The 24,624-nt window shown below is 32.6% G+C and overlaps 1 protein-coding gene across 2 annotated transcripts; it reads left to right on the forward strand.

Annotated features, from left to right (window-relative positions):
- Window positions 1–6,453: 6,453 nt before the first annotated feature.
- On the forward strand, window positions 6,454–24,466 carry LOC6577398 (ATP-binding cassette sub-family G member 1). Of its 2 annotated transcripts, XM_032728790.2 has the most exons (11): window positions 11,701–11,907; window positions 19,741–20,090; window positions 20,206–20,495; window positions 21,253–21,398; window positions 21,464–21,702; window positions 21,777–22,069; window positions 23,083–23,251; window positions 23,308–23,408; window positions 23,481–23,636; window positions 23,703–23,911; window positions 23,974–24,466. In XM_032728790.2, the coding sequence occupies exons 2-11, from the start codon at window positions 20,000–20,002 to the stop codon at window positions 24,110–24,112; spliced, it is 1,833 nt and encodes a 610-aa protein (XP_032584681.1). In that variant the 5' UTR covers window positions 11,701–11,907; window positions 19,741–19,999; the 3' UTR covers window positions 24,113–24,466. The 2 variants fall into 2 exon arrangements, with proteins under 2 accessions (XP_015021136.1, XP_032584681.1); XM_015165650.3 differs by lacking the exons at window positions 11,701–11,907; window positions 19,741–20,090 and adding an exon at window positions 6,454–6,555.
- The last annotated feature ends 158 nt before the right edge of the window (window positions 24,467–24,624 follow it).

The raw sequence follows: 24,624 nt of genomic DNA on the forward strand, positions 1-24,624 counted from the left end.
ACGGACAGACGGACAGGGCTATATCGACTCAGTTCGTCGTCGTCCTGATCAAGATTATATATACTTTATGGGGTCTGCGATGATTCCTTCTGCCTGTTACATACTTTTCACAAAACCATTATACCCTGATTGATTTCCCATTTTCAATGGGTTCAGGGTATAATAAATGCACACGGAAAGTTGTGCAAGGCTGTCAATTTAATTAAAAATACAAATCGATAACAATTTGTGTGCGTCGCACTTGTAAAATAAAAATACTTAACTGCTTAAATGCAGGAAATAATGTTTAATAGTGAATTGCAAATGCACTACTGATAATTTTTTAAATGTGTATTTTTCTGAATAACCATACAGTCACATTTAGCAACGAAACCTAGGCAAATGTAAAATCTATTTTTATTTAATGGCTGAATCCAGTTTATTTTATTAAAGTCTGAAACCATTAAGAGAAGTAAATCAGGACAAGCTGATTTTGCTTAAATATATATAAGGCTATTCAGCTTTAACTATTGGCCTATATGAACATATATAGGATATATTGCTGTACGATTTCTGAAAGATTTTTACAAAACATGGAAATTTTTATACATATTTTTTTCTTAATTCATAAAATCAATTTCAAATATTTCCCCTTATGGCACTTTACATAAAACCTATAACTATAAAATTTATAAAAGTTTGCTTGCTTCAAGTCAGCGATAGGTTTATTATTTAATATAAATATAAATATATATAAATTTAAAAAAAATAAAATAAAATATTAAAAACAATTCGATTAAGCTTTATTACTCCGTCACTCGTATTTTTTGAAAACTGTTTTGACAGCCATATACACTTTTATAATCAAACGGCAAGTTTTACAATTAAATTGCAAATTTAATTATATTTAAATAATATTGAAAGCTAAACAAGCTGCCAAAATCTTGCCAACAGCAGCATAGCTTTAATGGGTATGTCTGAGTCTGTCACTCACTGCTTCTTCATTCTGGCTGATTATGCTGCGAATTTTTTGGAATTTTTAACATATAATATAAGAAGTAACTAATGTTGATAATATGATTTACTGTTTTTATATACTGACAGCCGGAGAGACAAAATGAAATCTGTGGCTTTGTGGCCAGCCGCAGACAAAATTATTGCAACAAAATTATTGTTGCAGCTCAAGAGTGGCAAACAAAAAATGATAAAATATGAAAGTCCATAAAATCAATGCGACACGCACATGAGAGAGAGAGAGAGAAGGAGAGGGTGAGGGTGAGTGAGAGAGAGAGAGTTGGGTAGAGAAAAAGGGGCCTGCAAGGAGACATGTCACACACACACACACATAGAGACCGCCACCGCCGGCCTCAGTCGCTGCTGTCAGCTGCAGCATTTGGAGCAAACGTCAGTGGCAGGCAGACGGCGTGACACAAACCAAAACCATGCTGGCAGTTGGACCGCGGTTGCAATGAGCGACGCACACACACTCACACACACTGCATGTGTGTCGCGTTTGCTGTCAATGCAGCGCACTGCACGAACGCCTTCAGCTAAACTGAGTTAGCGTTTGCCTCGTACTTAACTTGAAAACAATTAGTCACAAATTTAATTTCTGTTTCAATGGGCAAATGTTAGGGAAGCAGACGTTGCATGCAACATGCCAAAGGCAAACCATGCCAAGCCAAGCCACGCCAAGTCAGCCAACTCTCCACTAACTAATTGCCGGCGAAAGTGAAGTTCGTTCTTTACGGTTAGCCGCCATGTCAGCATCAGTTTGCAGCAACAACTCTTTAAACGATTCCCAAATAACATTTGCAACATGCTTCAATTGTATTAACTGTATGCAATTAATCTAGAGAAATGCTGATAGCTTAATTAACAGCTTGTGGAATTGCATTCATTTCATGGAACTTGCATAAATGCATGAGCTTAGATATATGTATGAAATCCAATATGCATATTTATATTCATATGTACATATCTTACGTGAGGTAATCCAGCTAGACAACACGAGGGAAAAAATTCCCTCATAATAAAATCATATTCAGTATAATAAAAATGTAAAGTAAAATAATAGACTACAAAAGTATTATAAGAAATTTTTTTAAATACCAAAAAAAATAAAAAAAAATAAAAAAAACTTACAAATAATTATATAAATAGGCGCACAGTCAATGAAACACCAAAAGCCCCAAGCCATATTTAAATTGTTGAAAATAACGCAATGGAGAAATATTCAAATAAATAAAATTGTATTGCACTGAAAGTATAGTAAAAATTGAATCAGACTTTTTTAAGTGTGATAAATAAAAAAAAAAAAAATATATATATATTCAGTAAACATTTTTTATGTATTATAAATTAAAGCAGTTAAAAGTAAAGCTGATTAAAAAGCTAATGAAAGTTATTATATTGTTTATACTTGGGAAGTCTAATAAGAAGTGATGAAAATTGCAGAGAAGAAGCCGGCCTACAATAAAAGTTATTTTGTTAAATGAAAAAAAATTATATTCTTTTTTTTTCAAAATGCAGATAAATTTGTTATGAAATAAAAATAAAAGTAAATCCTTTTTTGAATATTTTTTTATTTTGATTTTCATGTTTAGAAATTTTAAGATATTAACTTTTTGAGAACTTAGTGTATGTAATATAAAATAAATAAAAATAGAAAATAATATTAAAAACGTAATCGAATTCCACCTAAACACTCCTTTAATACAACTAACTGTCTAGCTGAAATACAAGTTAAAGCTACAATCATTTAGTGATTCAAATTTTAAATGAAATTTCCAATCTGAACTGATGATATTTGGGGGCTAAGCATACAAATGAGATGCCCTCAGAGCATTTCGTATCGCATCAATGATGTATTTTTGATTGCAGCTGCTTAAAATAAGAAGAAAAACAAAAAAATATATATATAAATACATATATACATATGAGAAAACAAAATAACAACAATCACAATCAGCAAAATTGCGAGGGCGACACACAAAAACAAAACGGGAGATGAAATGCCAAAACACATTCCAGACCAACCTAAAATAAAAAAAAAATAAAAACAGAGACAACAAACAAGAGACAGCATCATAACCTGTAGCTTCAGGGGCAGCACAGAACGTTGTAGCCGAAGCCGACTCACAGTACCCATTCCGCCATGCAGCTGCCATGCACAGATAAATGTGTCCTGGCGTCCTGCCCGGAACGCACCCAAAAGCGAAAGTTCACACCGAAATTGAAACCCAACAACAGAGCTGGAAGCCGCGTGGCCTCTGACGACGAACAAAAAAAAAATTGAGTGAGAGAGAGAGAGGGAGAGGGAGAGAGCGAAAGAAATCTGTGTAGCATAATCTGAGGCGCAAAATGAAGATGACAATAAATTCGATTCGATTTCGCTTTGATTTAGTTTTTGGGGAATATCATCATCCTTGGATTACCAGACACTGAGCGCGTAAACGAGCGCCCAGCTACCCCACCCTCTTGATGATGATGATGATGATGAGAACGATTGTCGCCTTATGGCCGAAATGAGAGCAGGGCAAACACAAATAGATAACAGCCAACAAATAAATGCCAAAGTATAACGAAATGAAAATAAGACAAAGCAAATTCACGCATATAAGGCATATGGAGACGAAGAGCCTCGCGGTAGCTGCTGCCAGGATCATTGGCAAGACACATTCGGCAAATCCTGTGCAGCTTATGCTGGCTTTCAAATTTTGATTGAAAAAATCACAAGAGATTTTTAGTGTGCCAAGCAAACGAAACTAAGCAGACAATTCTCATACACCCAGACCTTCACGCCATTAACTGTTACGCCTAAAACGAGCGACAAATAGCGAAATGTTGCCACAGATTGACATAATGATGGAGCCCAACAGGCAGACAAGCAAGGGTGCTAGCTAGAGGACAAGGCTGGCAGTCTGGCATTGCCGACAATTCCTATTTAATAATTCAGTCTGTTTGCCGATATTTTGATTTGGTTCAATCACTTGGCCATCAGTTGAATGCGAATGCGAATGAATGCCTTCAGCTATTCAAGTCATTCAGAATATATATTTAATTTGGTTCATGGGCACATTAATATAATATCTAGAATTGAAGGCGAATTCTGATTAGAGTCTTCGGAATTGCAGTTAAATAAAAATTATATCGGGCTTTGTTAAGGAAATATCATTAAGTCTCAAATCATGCATATTGTTATGTTATTTAAAATATTTTAATAATAATATTTCTATACATTTAGCAATCACTCTTAGGCTAGTATTTCCGTTCAAAAAATATTCTATTATTTTATTTAAAATAAATTAATATTTAAAGTTAATTTTTAAATAATGATTTAGTAAAATGTTTGTATTTTCTATGTATTTTATTATATTAATTCAAAAACGCAAAAATTACATTGCAATACAATTAGGTTTGTGTATTCGCTACACTATGCGAAGAGCTAATTGTTATAAATCGCAAATGCTAAGAATAACTTAAAATGGTAAGAAACTTAACTGATGCTGAACGTAAAAGCTTTTAACTTAGCAAAGACATATACCAGAATGAGTATGACATTCTTCAAATGAAATATTTATATGCCCGGAACAAATTGAAAATGTGAAAGCAAGATGTGTTATTATTTCAATATTTTTTGCATCTATAATAATATAATTGGGTTAATTTAATTTTGAATTTGTACGCGATCTACATATAAGCTGATAATTTTTTTATTATCTTGCTAGGTAGTTATTAACGATATAACGATCAATAATTTAAGTTAATAAAGTAATCACACAATAAATATATATATATATATATATATATATATATATATATATATATATATATATATATATAAATATAACACAAAATTGAACCAATTTCAATTGGAAATTGAAGGCTGATAATTATCGAGATACATTTTAATGGACTTTGCAAGTTGCTCTGTAATAACCCCTATTTAGCTTAAAAAACATCACAATCTATCTAAAATTACATTCAACTTATATTCAATGAACTAAGAAGTTTAATCCCGCGGAAATATAAATTATTTATTGGCACTGTAAATTGAATGTGTTTCTTGTTTATTAACACATACAAAGTTCAAAGTTTATATTTATTAACTAATTGCAATTTTCAAATGTCCAATAGTCAATCAAAACTTTTCATTTTGACAATACTTCAAACTATTTGAGTGCGTATGCATTTCCGTTTGATTTATATATATATATTCATATATATATATATATATATATACATGTTGTTCATGGAATATCAGATCGTAGCTGCTTTAGCTATTTGTACATCTATTCCGAGCCTTTCAGCACGGAGGCTGTCTGGTTTTGCGGTACAGCGTGGCTATATTTAATCACCCGGTTGTTAATTAAATTGCATCTAGTAATTAAATCCGCTAAAACTACATAAACATGGGTTGTCAATAATACTTAAAGTGCGACACAGCTTCATTGTAGCTGCAATATTACAACAGAACAGTCACTTGGCATACTTCAATGCATTCGCTTGCTAAAAACTAAGAACTACACAAGCTAAACGTTTCACTCGAAAGTAAAAGTAAAAACACTATTGAAACTGAACATAATACAATAAAACGGTAATTCAAATATTTTAAGTGAAGCATGCCTTTTTTTGACTTTTTAACTTTTACTTAATAAAATTTATGACCATTAACTCATTATCTCTAATTTAATTTCTTTGATATTAAGTAAAAAACAACTGGCATAGTTTCAGAGATAATATTTAACTCGTATTTGATACATGCCTAATTAAAGTCTATATACAACATACATATATTAGTTTGGGTAATTTGACCTCTTTTGTTGGCTGAAAATTGCCTGCCATAAACATGTATACGGTTTAAAAGCATAATTAAGCATAGGTTCAATGTGCACCCAAGTCATTGTACGCGTAGTTAAATATTTTAATTTCATTTTGTAGAATGAATTTTACAATCATTCATAAAGTCTTATGCCCAAAGCGAATTAACAAATTCGGAATTTTATCAGAGTATAATGCCTTTGTTAAAATATATGTAACAGGCAGAATAAGGCGTGGTATAGTCCATAAAGGAGCTGAGCTAATTTAACCCGTCCCTAGATATGAACGAGTTGATCTCAAACGCTATTAGAGCTGGACAACATTTTTCATGCTATAACCACAGAGCAAAATCGATAACTATTTTAATTTGAATGTTATCGATTAAAAACCTTTAAAATATTGGTACAGCTTGAGTCTCCAAGTTTTGCATTTAGATTTATATATATTTATTTAATACAATTCAACTCTCGGCCCTTCCCCCTTCCATTAAATTAGCAAGAAGCACATTTCCAATATTAGAGATCTGTGGCTTAGCAAATACACATAGGGGATCTTATAGCCGAGCAGTCTCGTCTGGAGTTCACTTACTTGTTTTAATTATATATAAAGGTTGGTCAAAAAATTAATTTTATTTTTACTTGTTTTTTATAGGCACTTTGCAAACTCAAGGGAACAAAATAATGGGAGGGTCAACGGATACTTGCATCAAATTCAAGAATCTCAGCTACTGTGTGGAAACGGCCCAATCCAAAGGTATGAGAACTATTAACAATTACAAATCTGCTATAATTCAAATTTCTTTCGATTAGTTCGATTTTTTTTTTATTAGTTTGCTAAACGTGTTCGCAATTTTAATGAGCAAAATTTGAATAGGCTATGCACAACTAAATGATTTTCCCGTCATCGGATCGGCTAAAGTTCTTTAACCCACATTGTAATTATCCACACGTATTCGTAATCGAGTTGTCGTGTCTAAAGCTCGTGTAACATATTCGAATATACAATTTAGAATCAAATCATGTCACATCACAAAGTTATTTGCCATTTGGTTGAAAGTAAAAGTCTATCTAAATAGGTAATAAATCGATGTATTTAGCACGTTTAATTATTTACCAAATCGATCATATCATTCAATTTATTTATCAAATAAGCGCATTAATTTTTGTCAATAAATAAAACAAATCAAGGTCTAGCCACTTAAAGCATTAACACAGTTTGTTATCAACTAGATAGCTAGAACGGTAAACGGATTAGAGACTCGATCTTATGACCTTTCATATTGTCAACTTTGAATAAGTAGTTAACGCTTCTCACTAAATGAGATGAAAACATTTGCATGTATTAAATTACTTGTTCGTGGCTTAAGATAGAAAACAAATATTTCCTACATTTTCTAATTCTTCTTGGAAGAATTTAATAATTAAATTAATAATAATTTTAGAGAAATCATATACAAAGATGCTTTGCTATTCTTTTCAGCAAAAACTAATTTCTTTTATGCAAATATTTTTTAAATTTATAAAAAACATAAAATTAAGAAAAAAGAAACAAAACCATAAAATATTCTTTTAAATCACTACAAAATTAAAATTTGGATATAGAAAACTAGTTCTGAAAAAAAAGAAGAATAAATTAAAATCATAAATATCCAATTAAAACTGGCGTTCCATAAAAAAAAAAAAAAAAACACCTTGAATATATTAAAAATTATGAATTAAAATAAATGCATGCGGCTATTTAATTCAAAACTTAAGCACTCAAAACTCAGAAGTTCAAAAAATCTATAGAATTCAACATCTAAAAACTATAATCCAAAAATTATAAAGTGTTGAAAATTTGTTAAACAAAATATAAATGTTTCAAACTTGAAGCGAGATTTGTTAATTTATAATGTCTACTGAATCTGCAGTTAATTTAAATGTTCACTTCACAGATATGAAAAAATGTATATGTATATGTATGTATGTATGTATATATATGTATGTATAAATATTAACCGAGTTCAGTCAACCGAGTCGTGACGACATTTTATTCAAGTTTTCAGCTCCCCCGCTTTAAGCCGGCTCTACCTTCCGGCGAGTGCATAGCTAGAGAGACAGAGAGAGGAGATACGCAGCGGGAGCTGATTATTTTAAAATGTTATATTTTGGTCAGCTGTAGCTCTGCCAAAGAGTCAAAGCCTGTTAACTAATGTTGTTGTTGTTGTTTGATTACTATGTGGAGAAGGCCAGCCGGTTGTTGGGTAGTCTCTGTAGCTTGTGTGGCGTCTCTATATATGTATGCTTGTTCGGTGTTCGTTTTCAATGTCAATGTCAAAAGCGTTTGCGATCGCATGTTGAATCAAGCACGCAGCGAAATTCGCCGCCTCAGTTTGAATTTTGTGCTTGATTTTATTGTTGTTATTATTTCTATTGAATAACAAACACAAACACACAGACCTCCCCACACGCATGCACATGTAAGCATGTATTGTTTCTTAGTACACGAGACAAACAGTAAACAAATATTGAGCACCATAATTTAGCTACTATTGTATTTTGCAACATTGACTTAGCAACTGGTTTTATTTTTACTATCAACTTTAAATAGAATAGACTGCATTCTTTGGAGACTTTAACGAAAAATATTTGTTATCTGAAGGCACACAATATAAATCTATGTGTATACATATTAATCAGTTAATCACTAACTAACCTTCGAAAATTACAAATCGAGTATAATATATATATTTTTATCTCAATATAAATAAGTTTAGTAATCATAGTTTGTTTATATTTAAATAAAAATATTTATTAAACTATGTTAAAAATGTCGTTTACTCGTTCATGAAAATAAAAATAAAAGTATATTGGTTTTGTTAGCATTCTGATGCGATTCAAAAATTATTTAGCTGATCGTGAACGAGATGAATGTAGTTAATAATGATTATTTTATAGCAGGGGAAATCTATGTATCAGAAATTTGACAAAATAATACATATTCTTTAATAGAAAAATTGTTTGACGAAATTTTTCTATATATTTTGTTTTCAAATGAAATTTAGAAAAATGAATAAAATTACAGCAATATGTCATTCATTCATTAAAGTTCAACTCCTCCAAATGGACAAATAGAAATCAAAACATGTTATTGCTTTTGCAGCCCAATGTTGAAGTGCTTTAAATTTTTATTCAAGATATTTTAACCATGACTAAGAAATTGTACTTTATTATGAAAGCTTAACCACATATCTTACAACCGCAATGCTATATATACTGGTTCCGACAATATAAATGTGATAAAAAATAAGAAGAATTAAACAATAATATAAGTATATATTAAAGATATATTAAAATGCAATAAACAATTTTAGCTATAATGATGACTAGGCAAAACTAAGCTGCCAACTAAATATTGATAAATACCATATTAGTAAAGTGCCTTTGATATACATAATTTCAATATCGCTCGATACTAGTAAATTGGGTTTTTATCTGTGCAAGGGCTCGCTGTATTGAATAATCTAATATGTTTGGGGTGTACGTGGTCCAATTCATTTACCTTTCTACTGATAAGGCCCTATCAGTTATCATATGAACCTAAGCAATTAGTTATAAAGCCCGCAATATAAATGTCGTGGGTGAAAATGAATACAACAAACTTATATAAAATTGCATTGTAAATCAGCTGGAAATTATCTAGTGGCTATTAGATTATTATTTAGACTCATGGATGGTTCGAAAAGAGTTGGAGAATGCGTCAAGTAGTTAATGTATTCATTCTTAGTAATTGAATATTATGGCTGATTTTATAGGCGGCTGTCGTGTTGAATCAAGGGTTAGGAAAAACCGGAATTTTGCAATTAATTGCATATTCCACAGCGCAATACGTAATTATTAAGCATTTATTAAATTATAGTAAATACGTGTAAACGTATGTCCACGAACTGAAAAACGCATTTCGCGTCTGTGTCGTTTTAACAACAAGAGAGATAAACTGATTATTAGCCCTCAGGCATCCGGCCTGATCTTTAACCGATAACAATTTTTTGATAAAAATAATTGTTAACTGATTGTTTATAAGAGGCAATTCAACACTTAAAGTTTAGTTTTGGGTTTGGCTCGGTGCTAACAATTTAGAAATGTAGTAGCTATATATAGCTAACGTCTAACTTGCCTGAGATTCAAATCGAAAACCCCCATTTCAAAGTTCAGACAGAATCACCGTAAAATCTCAATCGTTGAGCACAGTAAAATGTGAATGGTTTATATTCACATTACTTATGTAGCTAAGCACTTATATTTCGAAAGAAATAAAATAAAATATTTGAAAAATCGAATTTCATATCAAAGGTAATTTTTGTTTAATTATTACAACAAAATTCACGATTTTATATGAAATAATGATTGCTATAAATATATTTAAATAAAAAAATAAAAAAATACAAAAAACATATAAACATATATAAGTAATAAAATAACAAGTTATTTGAAACAACAACTAAATACTCTAAATACAAAAATATGTAAACATAATCAACAAAATTAAATAAATAAAAAGTAGGTAAGAAATAATATCAAGTAAGCTGCTCCGTAAATTTTTATAAAAAATATATATAATATATGCTAGTCCCATCTTTAATGCGTTCAAAGTAAAACAATCTCAAAGTGCTATCAATTGAAATCCGCAAATATTTTGACACGAATTTCATGCTGATTAACAACAATGAAATTTATTGCTAAATTTATGCTAATTGTTTTCTGAAATATCTGAGCGATTAGAGAAATACAACCATTGTATCCTGATCTCCGATTTCCACAGAAATGAAAAGCTATACAAAAAATATTTAAAAATGTTCCCAAAAAAAAAACAAAAATAAATTTAAGTGTAAACATTTTATATATTACATTTATAGTAATATATTTAATTTTTAATAGACGGCAGCGCCGTTGATTCAAGTTTTTAATTGGCCCTAAATCAAATCGAAATAAAATAGTCTTTGATGAATATAATGTTATCTCTATATGTATATATTTACTTCTTATATAAATATTTCGTATTTTATTGCCAATTCATTTTTTGATTAAATAATTAAGCTCTAGCTTTGAGCTTATGCGCATACGTATATGAATATAAATGTACTATATAAAAACGTATTTCAAAGAAAAATGAAACACAAATTCAATTTAAAACAATTTTTTCAATGCCATAAGTTTATCAATGAGAAGTGTCTACTACTGTCTATAGCTATATTAAAGGGCTTATCTGCAAAAAAAATATACAAAAAAAAAATTAAGCTAGCCACACGAAATTATCAGATTAGACTTATAAAACACATGTGCCAATAGAAAAAAAAAAAAAAACACATAGATCAACAGAATTTCTTACTGAATTTTCATCTTAATCAGCCTACCGGGATATACGATTAATAATAAGTGATTTACTAAACATATGCTCGGTTTTCTCTTTCTATTTAGCTATTTAATGTTAAATAGCTAACCAGTTCAGCCGGTCAATTAAACTAAGCCATATTCACATTATTGGACAGACTGAATTCTGCACTGTGGCCAGCTGAGCATCAAGACGGAGAATTCTATACAAATCACTTGAGAGCAGCGGCGACACATTGAGCACCCCAAACAAAAACAGAGACTCGTGAAAATTTCTCGCGAGATGCTCTCGGATTGTACGCTCAATTTTTGCTGTGTGTTGCTGTAGTTCTTTTATTAATAAACATTAGGAAAACAATGATAGACCCTAGGCGAGCGCTCTCCAAATAAATAGAAAAAAATGAGTAGATATCCACATACGATATCAGAGACCCCGCAACGCTTCAGAAACTATTTGCGCGAGTTCCGTTTCGTTCCGACGCCGTCGCCAATGGCTGCCTGAAAGTCGACCCAGTCTCAGTCTCGCGCCGCATTTTGAGCGATTCGGAAGTGTTTTTTGAGATACTGAAAAAAACGCACAGATATATACATATATATGCTTATATATAACTATACATATGTATATGTATTCTCAATAGAGTGCTCGTCGCGCGTGTTACAGATCTAAAAAAATAAATTTCGCATTTCACATATATAATAATTACCGCTATATATGTTTTTCCGTCTTTATAAATAAGTAAAGAAAACAAGAAAGTATTTAAAAAATATGCAAAACTCTGCAACGATTCGTGTTGTTTAGATAAAACCAGCTGCATGTAGGAAGTCAATTCGATATATCAAAGAGTATTTCTCCTCCTCTTCTTCTTCTTCTTCTTCTGTCTCTTCACGTTGCTCGTTGCGTTGTTTTTCATTCATTTTCATTGAATTGAATATCAAGAGCAAGGCGTAAAACAATTCGTGAGTTATTCAACGTATTTGACACAATTCCACATCTAAAATATTTAAACCTAATTGAACTATTTGTAGCTTTGGTTTCAATTTCGATTTGAGTGCTTCGTTTGCTTTTTATATTTTGTATTAGCTAGTAGTTTCTATATCTTTTATTTTGTGTAATGAAATCATCTAGAAAATGGAGCACACACACACATACAGACGCACAAAACGCGCCATAAAAAATATATCAAGAATTTATTATTCTTTTGTAGATCAAAGTTCAGTATATATTTCTTCTTATTTTTGGCATGCAATATGGCATATATCATATATGTATACATTTAATTGTATTGCAAAAATTACGCATACGCCTTGTACGCCTTCCTTTCTGTTGGCCACAAATTAATTATGCGTGCATGATGAGTTTCCTTTGACACATTTATTTACATTTTATTAGTGGTGCAATTATTGTTGCGAAATCGCATTTGATGATGATATCATAGCCCTTAAAGTCCGGACCCTGTCTGTCTGTCTTAACGGACCCCATCCTCATCATTGTCATGATTGTCACTAACAACAATGGGCGCACAGAGTGGGTCGCTGTCGGGGTCTGACTGAGCGTCAACATTCTCTCCTCGACTCGAGGGCGTGGAAAAATACAATTTGTAATGCAATACGCTCCGGTTTGCATAGAGTCCGACAAAGCTACCAACCCGATGTAGTGTGTGTACATTTGATAGATACATACATATACATACATACGTATTTATATCCATAAACAGAAAATAGAAACACAAGCAATGAAAAGTGCGTAACTTTCTGTCTCCGTATGTGCTAGTGTGTGTGTGTAAGTGTGCGTATGTGGGTGAATGCGTCCCACACCCATCTCTAGCGCTTATCTTTCTGCGTACTTATCGTACTGGGCCAAACATCATGGCAAACCATATAGAACCCGCCGCCAGCATGAGAAACTCTATATCCCAAATGTATATAAATAAAAGGCGCTGCCCAAGCACCTGTAGCTACGATATTTGTCTACTGTACACTTGTCTTTGGAAATTGTATTGTAATTGGCAAATAGTAAATTGTGTGAGTGTTTTCATTTTTTTCCTATGGCGGTTCCGTAACTGCCTCACCTGTTGCGGCAAGCTCTTAGCATGACTGTGAAATTATGTCCTGGGTCTAGCTGCACCCAGCACTTTTTTAATTAGTCTAAAAACCTGTGGCTGTGAGTCATATACAACTGAATGAATTCGATTTAGATAAAGCTTTTGTGCATAAATTAAACGTAAAATATTGAATGAACTGCGAATATAATGGAAATTACAATGAATATTAGACTTGTGTATTTTGTAAAGTCAACTAGGTATGACGTGATTCAAGTTGTTGTTTTTTCCCTCATTTTATTGCAAGATTATCAAGTTTATCATAATGTTATAATATTTACTTTGTAGAATATCTTTAGATTTCTAAAAGCTCTCTGCAATCAATTAAAATTTATTAATTAGCTTACTTATTTAAACTCGAAAGGTGACTTCAAGAAATTATCCAACCGACTTAGGTTCAACTGAACCTGTTTCGCATTTAAAAGCAAACACTTTATTTAGCTTTACAACTTACTTAATCACTATAATGAGATTAACTACACAGCTTGAATTGATCCAACGGATTGAACTGAATTTCCCGATCATTTTTTTTACTGAAATAATCAGGCATATCAAGCAGCGAACTCTACATCATATTTATTAAATAGCCAAGGTTCCTCGGAAAAGGAGAGTTCATTATTTAGCTGTTGATGATATATTAAAATAACTATGGGTAAATTAAAATTCCGTCATTCAAATTCACGCTTCATGCACTGAGCACAAATCCGATTTATTTTGCTGATATTTCTTGTGTCTGTTGACATTAATAGGTTTGCTGTAGGATATAAAAAATAATAAAAAGTGAAATGACAAGGCAAGAACTTGCAGATCAACTTTTTTATGTGTTGGCTGTCAGAATGTGCAAGGTGGTCAGAAAAAAACACCAACAACAACAACAATAACAGAAAAATTCATGCTGAATTGAATTTGGGTAACTTTTTTATCGCCCGAGAACTTGACCGTAATATAAGCTTCTGGTTTCCATTTTAAGAATATTTTTAGATTAAAAACTCGTTTTGGGTGCGCTTGAACTTGGCTAATTGGGTAATAAAGAGCTGCATTTACAAAACTATTAGCGATTCGAACGTAAACAGACCTTTTGCCAAGCCAACGACGACATTTATTAATTAACAACTTGTTCTAGGTGCGATCGAGCTTGACTAATTATCATGCTAAGTAGTGGAACTATTATTAAATTAATATTAAAATATAAGCAGATAGACGTGCAACTTCTTAGTCGCACCTAATCAAATCAAAAGCTTATTTCATTTTTTGGCGCTTAATTTCACTTTTAATTCCACAATGATTCACAGTAAATTGTTTAAACAGAATCCCAATAGCAAACACGTATTTATGACGGAATCGATCATGTCTGCTAAGTGTATTTAGCTGTTTTCAGATTCCTGCAACCTTGAAGCTTCACTGATCAACAGATACACGTTGAACGAGCAAAGATTATGAATTTTATTTTTATTGTTTTCTGCTCATTTTGGGATTGTTAAGTACCTAACTTTGATCTTAAACACATTTCATTCATTTGTTTATGCAATTAATGCCCTAAAATAGTATAATTATTTTGTTTATGCAAGCACTAAACAAATAGAAGCAAACTGAAATGATTGTGTTTACCTTTGGCCTATTTGATTTCAAATGGAAATGGCCAAAAGCTATATACTATATCATGTGGAGTTTCCCAAATAGATCGTAGATAAAGTGATTCGAAAATATACTAAACATTTTTAATTATATTTTCATTATATTTTCTAAGTTTTTAAATTTATAATCTAAATGCTACATTATAATGCTTTTAAATTTTTCCAATGGAGTCCAATCTTATCTCATTAAAAAGCAAGGTCAACATATGAGTATTATTTGCTATAATTTTATGAACGGTATATTTGATAGCAGAACACTTTCTAATTTTAAAACTTTTGTTGATTTTTAAGACTCATAATCTAAATGTTAAATATTATTAGCAGTTAAAGTCTTTCAGTGAAATATTCTAACATATTCTGATAGAAAACTTCAATCGAAATGTTGACTGTATTTTTATTATAACTCTTTATAAAATCTTTAATATTTCAAAAGTTACAAATTTGAAATATTTCAAAATTTTTCAATATATACAAGTAAATAATTCTTTCCATTAGTTGCTCGAAATCCATTAGAAATCAAAAGCCAGAAATTCCAAACTCTCAGACGCGTCTAGAATAAAATCTAATCTTTTTATGAAGCAAACCCCGAAATACAAACACGAGTATAGTTAAAATCATTATAATCTTAATCAGATACTCGTATTTTAAAATTTTGTATTTTTCTTTGACTCTTTTGCAGCCAAAATGCTATGAATCATATCTGAAACAGAAACATATATACTTCTAATCAAATACCCGACTATATTTTTTGCTATACTTTTGGCAAAGCTCAATAATTATATGCGCACTTAGTTTTCTGCTAACTTACTGTTAATCAAACATTTATAAATATCTTTATTGCTTTTGTTAGTGCAAGCAAATTGTATCTTTATCACCAAAAAGTGATATGCTAAGAGCTGAATGTAAGCATATTCATATATACTACATATACCTTACCATTTACCTTTCATCTGTAAAGTCTTAAAAAATCGTAAAGCTTTTCAGCTAATATTCAATAGGGAACATCATGGCAGAGACACACTTGCCCGTCCACTGGTCAGGCATATAATTACTTCCATTAGATATTCAAGTAAAATTAAATGTGTAAAAGCCAACGACAATCTTAATACAATTTACTTTAATTGATAGCAAGTGGCAGTGCCGACTGTCGGTCAAGTGTTTGCGTTCCCAAGGTATCGAGTACATGATATATACATATATAAGTAAAGACATATATGTATATCTCATTATATATATTTACATTTGTCTATTGCACTAGCGACCTGCAGTTCAACTATGCATTCGAAGGACAGCGTACTCTTACATTGAAAAATAGTCTATATATTATATAGGGTGAATCCACACATACTCAAATCTGAACTTAATTATAACAGCCTGAGAACCGCATGGACTGCTGGCCTTAATTTTGGTTAAAAGGCGCAGCTCTTTGTTAGCCGCCAAGTGGCATTCTATTGACACCTTTTTCACAAAAGGCTCTTTTGTAAGAGTTTTGTATTAAGATCTTGAGTCATTACTTCCACACTGGTCACGTAGTAATAAACGAAAATTCTAAAGACAGTCTGAGGCTGCGGACGAGAGCATTCAAAGCGCAGGAATTTCATTGCGCAACCGGCGACAAATGCTGTAAAACAAATAAGAAAAAACAAAAACAAACGCAATAAAAACGCATAATTTGTACAACGAAATTTATATACACTGCAAGCTGAGAGTTGCTTGAAGAATGAGCACTGTTTGAGCTGAAGAAAGGAAACTGCAGGAAATTTTAAAAGATGTTTTTTTTTTTTTTTTAATATTAAAATGTGACTTAGAAGGCAGCAAAATAATCCCACTGAATGTATTTTTAGAAAAATATGTATACTAAATTAAAATATTGCAGACAATGTATTGTATATTGGGTATAGAATATCCTTAATTATTAAAAAATAAAATGGCACTATTGTAAATTAGCCGTCAGCTTCCTCAGAAAATTGTGTTTCCTGATTATTAAATCCCATTAACTTGTCTAATAGTAGCTTAACATTCATAAGAATTGTAATTTATTAGTAATTATAAATGCACGTAAAAGGTATGTGGGGTCTGTTGTTGCACAGGAATGTGAGGTATAATTGCGACCGTTCAATCTTACGACAGCTATTTAAGCCAATCACTTCCTGAACTGACTGCTATAGCAAGCAGCAACTAAATGAAAGTTCCTTGGCAACAGCTAAGATATGTCAAATCTTATTGAATACTTCAACAGCTGCATAAGATTGATAAGTTAAAAAAAATGATATAAATATGACTTTAGTTGTATGATTTTGATGGGCCTTATACTTTTTCGTGATACCCGCTGTTAGAGTATACTAACAACACAACAAGAGCTAAGACAAGAGACTCACAAAGACTGCCGGCTATGGCTCTATTATAGTAATATTGTATACAACTTCCCTTCACCCCTTGCAGTAGCTGTTGCAGAGGCAACAAACAGCGCGGCGACTACTTCAGATTCACTTTTCGCGGTTTCAACCGCGACACGACGGTCGCCGAACCGTCGACATTCAAGTGCTACTAAAACAGGTGTTGTTGTTGTTGTTGTTGTTGTTGTTGTTGTTGTTGTTGTTGTTGTTGTTGTTGTTGTTGCTGCTGCTGCTGTTGTTGTTGTGCAGCGACCACGATGGTCTTGACGGTTCTCTTTTTAATTTCCATACGAATTTCGGCATGTTGTTGTTTGTGTAATTCGAATTTTGCAATTTATGCAATTTTTTGTCGTTTCACTTCTGTTTGACGACTACTTGATGTCCACAAATGCCATTAACAAATACCATATTTCTTCAAAGTTGTTCATCTACGGAGGTTGTTGTCTTAGCTACTTCTGCTGCTGCCGCTGTTGCTGGTGTTGTTGTTGCGCTTCTGCTGCTGTTGCTCTTGCTCTTACTTGACTGTTCTACGACGCGTCGTTTACTATCTTCCTCTTGTTGGTCACCAGCTCATGCGCGCATTGCGGTAAATTTTATTATGAGCTCACAAGAGATTAAACAAAAACATGGCATACTCAACTAACTAATGATGTTTGTTATCTGTTTGTTGGTGTTAAATTTTATATAAATACTCAGCAATCAAGTCAATGATATAAGTTTTTATAGAGCTTTAACATAAGTAATAATTTTTTTGCAATTTGAAACATTTTTAAAAATGCAATAAGCATTTTAAAATCAAACAAAGGACAAATTATTTAAAAAAATAGTAATATAAGTTTTAATCTAAACTAAATTTTTTTTTTTTTTAGTATTAATATATATGCATATACTATTGAAATAATAAATTGATAAATACAAAAATATTTAATTTATTTAATTATTTATTATTTTTATTATTTAATTAATTCTATGTTTATTAATTATATATTATACATAATTTTTTATATATGTATATATATTATTCAATAAAATGTTGTTTTTTTTTTTTTTTTGTATTTTATATCTACATATTTTTTTTATTTGTATCCATTTGTATATTTTTATTTATGACTTTTTTCGCGTTTGGCACATAATATGAACCAGTTTAATACTTATTTAGAAAGTAAGCAGTTCTAAATTGATTTGTACATATATTTTTGATGACTTTGATATACTAAAGTAAATTGAATAAATCTCTGCATTATTATAATAATAGGTTTCCATTTTAAGCAGAAATAAAATAAAGGTGCGTTATACATTTGTTTTCTATAATACAAATTCAGCTTATTATATAACACCATCTTCTCATTTTTAAATGCTATGGAACAATCGAGACGGTTCATCAAAACCAAAAAAAAAAAGGCAAACTGGTTTTCTTGTAGAAGTTTGGCAAGATTTGTTTGCAACTTTTCCAATATATTAAAATTCCTAGTCTTTTTAAGCGTGAAGTATATTAAAATATTCGGTGCTGTCCCATTTCCACCGCTATTTACACTTGATGTTTGCCTACATATTTACAGAAATAATAATAATATTCATAATATGCGAAGCGAGAGTACGCATTCCTCTTCTGTTCCACGTTTTTGAGTATTGTCATGTTAGACCAATGACGGGAAGGTCGTTCGCAAATTATTTCATTCTATGCGACATATTTTATGTGTTTTTGTAATTATTGTTATATCTTCTATAGACAATTATAGATATGTATATAGCCGTTGACTCACTAGTCAAATAGCCAGTGTGTCTGAGTGTCTGTGTGTGTGTGTGCGTGCGTGTTCTGTTCGCCCAAAATAATGTCTACGTCCAAAACTTTAAACTTGAACATTTTTGGATTCCCGTAGCTCGATTGTTGACTTTATTTTTCAATTTTGTTTTTGTTTTTGACATTCTGTCGACGCGTTTTGCATTGCCAAATTGATTTGGATATGCGTATTATAGCTGATAGCTCTTGTTGTTGTTGTTGTTACCGCTGCTCTGCTGGTCTCTTCATTGTTATTGTACGATTTAATTTATTGGATTTTGCTTTGGTTTTTAAAGCACAGCTGGCTGCGCAGTTGACGTTCACGTTGGCCGTCGACGCGGCTGCGCAGTTGTCGCTGCCTCTGCCTCTGCCTCTGCCTCTGTCTCTGTCTCTGGCTCTGCCGCCCAGTCGCTTCTTCCGCAGTTAACAGCTGTTCGTTTGTCGGTTCAGTGGCTTGGCGGCTCGGTGCTTGAGCAGTGGTTGAGTGGTTGGTGTTTGGCAGTTTTATGCAATGGTTCAGCGGTTCAAGAGCTCGGCCCCGCGTGTATGTCAGTTCAGTTCGCGCTCCAATTACAATGAAACAGGCTGAAGCCCAAAGTATTTTGTCATCATTATTTTTTTGATTTACAATTTTTAATTTACATTTTTTTAATTGTTCAGAGCGTGTAATTAAACATTTGTGCAAGAGGGGCTCTCTTACATTGAAACTAATTGCATTGCAGCAATGATTATGCATTAGCCAAAAGCATTTGCTAAGCGACCTTAAAACAAAGTGATTTCTGAAATACAACGAATCGAGCTTAAAAAAAAATAATAACAATAAAAAACAACGAAACATTTCAAAAGTAATATTAATAAAACATATGAACCAAAAGTTTCATATAGTCAGTGAGAACTAATTTATTATAAACAATTAAACATGGATAGTAACAAACTATTAAAAACTGTTTATGGCATCGACATACACTTTGAAGATCTGGTCTACCAGGTCAGAGAGTCGAAGCAGAAAGGTGCGTAAAACGTAAACGTAAATACACTCACAAAAGCAGATACAAATCTTACCTGAACTCTTTCGAAATATTTGTATTATTTTGTTTATATTAAATATTCGCAATTTGCTTGCAGAAAAAAAATCGGTGCTCAAGGGCATTACCGGTACGTTCAAATCAGGCGAAATGACGGCTATTATGGGCCCATCGGGCGCCGGCAAATCTAGTCTTATGAACATTCTAACGGGCCTCACCAAAAATGGTGTCTCGGGCACCATTGAAATCGGCAAGGCACGCAAATTGTGCGCCTACATCATGCAGGATGATCACTTCTATCCATTCTTCACAGTGGAGGAGACGATGCTTCTAGCAGCAGCACTTAAGATATCCAATAAGTGTGTTAGTCTGAAGGAAAAACGCATTTTGGTAAGATTGAAGATTAAGCCGAATAAGAGAGTGTTTTAGTAGAACACTCCATCAAGCTTAAATGTGCTCATAAGCCACTTCTAGTAGCATTTAGCTCTTTGCAATAAATCAAATGCTTTATTGCTTCAACTAAAATGTTTCTTAAATGGTTAAAAAATCTTTAGCAACTTTAAGAAACTTGTAGACCTTTTAGAAGAAATTTTTTGTCATATCTTAACAATAATTTTAACGCTTTACCTAAAGGCTTGGAGGTAATTGATTATAAACTAGCAATATGCATTCAGATTTTTAGCATAAAGAGCGCGGCTCCTAGCATAAATATCTTTAAAATGTACATATTACATTTATTGCTATTTAGAACTGGCTATAATTGTAGAACTTTCACTTAGTTAAATCTTCCAACACAATCATGAATTTATACTTAAATTGTTATATAAGCTAATAACAACTTAAGTTGTTTTGAAACTTCTCAAAATATACTTAAAATGCCAATAAAATTTATTAAAAATCTGATTAAGTCTCATTGATTTTTAAAGCTCTTTGAAGCCTGTAGTATTGTCTCTGTTCCATTTATTTTCTCCACCAATTTTTCGATAAAATTTCTTCTATGCCTTATTAAGGCGCTTCAAGCTTCACTTAATATGAAATAAAAGCTCCTTTAATAACCAGATTAAGTCACATTGAAAATTTTTAAAGCTGCAATTGCCATTTATGTCCCTAACCCGTTTTTAATTTAAATTTTTTTCATGCCTTTCAGATCGATCACTTGTTAAACACATTAAAGCTGACCAAGGCCAAGCAAACAAGATGCTCAAAGCTGAGCGGTGGCCAGAAAAAGCGCCTGTCTATTGCTTTGGAACTAATTGACAATCCAGCTGTGCTATTTTTAGACGAGCCCACAACGTAAGCAACATCTACAACAGCACGATCAGATGTAGCATTAACCTTGAGACTGTATCCCTTCACAGTGGCCTGGACAGCTCGTCTTCCTTTGATACCATACAACTGCTGCGGACACTGGCGAACGAGGGTCGCACCATTGTGTGCACAATCCATCAGCCATCGACAAACATTTACAATCTGTTCAACTTGATCTACGTGCTAAGTTCTGGTCAATGCACTTATCAGGGCACACCCCAAAATACGGTGCTGTTTCTGAAAACGATCGGACTCGAATGCCCCGCCTATCACAATCCAGCCGATTTCTGTGAGTAGACCTACACCACTAATTGGCGTTCGCCATTAACTGATCATAAAAATGTCATTGGCGTCACGTGACAGTGCTGGAGTGTGTGAACGGTGACTTCGATGATCATACAGAGGCCTTGACCGAAGGTGCCAGGGACGCACGCTGGCGATACGATCAGCAGCTAGTGCAGGACGAGGCAGAGCCACCAACCGATGCTCAGGTGGCCAAGTTCAACGAATCGCAAACCCAAGGCCAAGCGGCTCAGTCCAAAATACAAAAGGCTGAATCAGCCAAGGAGCTCATTAAGCACACCTACCCACCGCCTGAATGGGTACGCTTATGGCTGCTAATTGGACGCTGTCACCTACAGTTCTTTAGGGATTGGGTGTGTACAATTTTCCTTAATACATAAAATATATACTCAGAGAGCTCAGCATTTTTATAGAACTTGCAAGAGACAATGAGATCAGACGTGCCCAGATCTGCGTAGCCTGAACTTGATTTAACTTATTCTTACATATATGTCCATATGTTAAAGCACATACATATATGTATACTTGACCAGACACTTAAGATTATTTAGATGCTTTGTATTTGTTTCTCCTGCGAAACACATTTTCTATACACATTGAGAGATTCTGCCAATCAGAAGTAGAGACAGTGAGAGATCGAAATAGAAAAACAACTTGAAACAGAGAAACATCGATCTGAAACATAAGAGAGGGACTAAAACAGAGAGCAAGAAAGAAATATGGAGAGGGTAACAGAGCGAGAAAGAGAGACGCCTGAGGAGAGAAGAAAGACATAGAAGAAGAGGAGACAGACAAAGAAAGAGAAAAGGAGAGTCGACAGAGAGGTAAAGAGTGGACAGAGAGAGAGAGAGAGAGATGAAATATGGAGAGATAGAGGGACACAATAGTTAAAGAAATAGAGAGACAGAACGCAAAACAGAGAAATAGACATAAAAAGGAAAATATTAGAAAGACGAGAGAATGAGATAGGAGACTAAGAGGAATACAGGAAATATAATTAAAATTATTGAGAGGAGATCTTGTATTTATAATAAACTCTGTGCCACAATACTTAAGTTTATGTAAATACTTATCATATTAATAAATTCATAAATACTCATACCTAGAATAATATTTATTAATATACACACAGGTATTCATAAGGAGTTAATTACCTATTTAACATAATTACCTATCTTCCTGATAGAATGTTTTACTGTTGGTCGAGCTCTACTTGCAGATCAAACATATGCCCTCTGCCCCATAATTATACGGCAGCTTTTAATTGTTTGTTAATGTTAATATATTTTTAAATGTTGATTTTTATGCAAGCCATTATATAACATTTTAAGTCATTTAAATTTAATTTACTTTTTATTTTTACTAGACCTTGACATATCTGAAGCTGGGCATGCATATTCTGAGTGCCGTTATGATTGGACTATTCTTTGGCGATTCCGGCATTAATGCGACGAAGCAAATATCAAATGTGGGCATGATTATGATACACTGTGTCTATCTCTGGTATACGACCATAATGCCTGGCATCTTGCGCTGTAAGTGAAATCAAATGTAATGTCTATATGTTTATAATAATAACTATTGCTTATAGATCCCATGGAAATTGAGATAATCAAAAAGGAAACATTTAACAATTGGTATAAACTGAGAACCTACTATGTGGCCACCTTGATAACATCCACGCCAGTGCATGTAGGTTTATATCTGATCAAATCAGATTATAGATCTGATTTATTCTATATCTAATATTCCATGCCCTTGCAGATAATCTTCTCGACAGTCTATATAACCATTGGATATCTGATGACTGATCAGCCAGTTGAATTAGATCGCTTTGTAAAATATTTACTAACTGCTGTTGTCGTAACTATCTGCGCAGATGGCTTGGGCGTATTCCTGGGCACCTTACTTAACCCGGTGGTAAGATAGACACATATATATATAATTTAATAATATTTGTTAATATATGCTTTCTCTCCCTCGCAGAATGGCACCTTTGTTGGAGCTGTTTCGACATGTTTTATGCTCATGTTTTCGGGCTTCCTCATCCTGCTGAATCACATACCAGCAGCCTTACGATTCATAGCTGCTCTTTCGCCAATGCGTTATGCTCTAGAGAATATGGTTGTATCATTGTATGGGAATCAGCGTGATAAGCTAGAGTGTCCACCCAACGAATTCTACTGTCATTTCAAGTAAGTTTTAATGTTTCATATTTCATAATAAATATATACTTATAAAGATTTTTTTTTTATAGAAATGCAATTACGGTGCTGCGTCAGTTTGGCATGGAACAGGGCGACTTTGGCTATAACATCATGATGATCTTGGGCCACATAACGGTGTTCAAGATCCTGGCCTATTTTACGCTGAAGCATAAACTCAAATCAGTTTGATTTGGATTGCATTGGTTGCCTAGTATTTTGAGCTTAATATAAATTAAATGTGATTGTATGTTACTTACCGCTTAGTTCAAGTGAACAACCTTTTTACATCGGCGTGTGATACTTTAACTAATGCTACCTATTGCTGCACTACATACTGTAAAATATGTAAAAAAAAAAAAATAATAATAATAATAATAATAATAATAATAATATTAGCGAATATGTAGATTTTATACGGTTATATATTTCTCATATGCATATAGGGACTATAGATATGTATATATATCATTTAAATAAGTAATTAAGTCGTAGTAAGTAATAAAATGGACAAGTAAATAAATGAATGACTATAACAACCTTTAATTTTATTGATAATGAACTTTGCCAATAATTGAATTAAACTAGATGGAAAATAATCAGAATGACGAGACATTATCTGATCAAAACCTTGAACTTCTAAGCATTTATTTAAACACCAATACTATCGCGCGCCATTGCCAGAGCTTTTATGCACCCCTGAC

The sequence above is a fragment of the Drosophila mojavensis genome, unplaced genomic scaffold (genome assembly GCF_018153725.1).
Source record: "Drosophila mojavensis isolate 15081-1352.22 unplaced genomic scaffold, ASM1815372v1 contig_36, whole genome shotgun sequence".
Taxonomy (NCBI): domain Eukaryota; kingdom Metazoa; phylum Arthropoda; class Insecta; order Diptera; family Drosophilidae; genus Drosophila; species Drosophila mojavensis.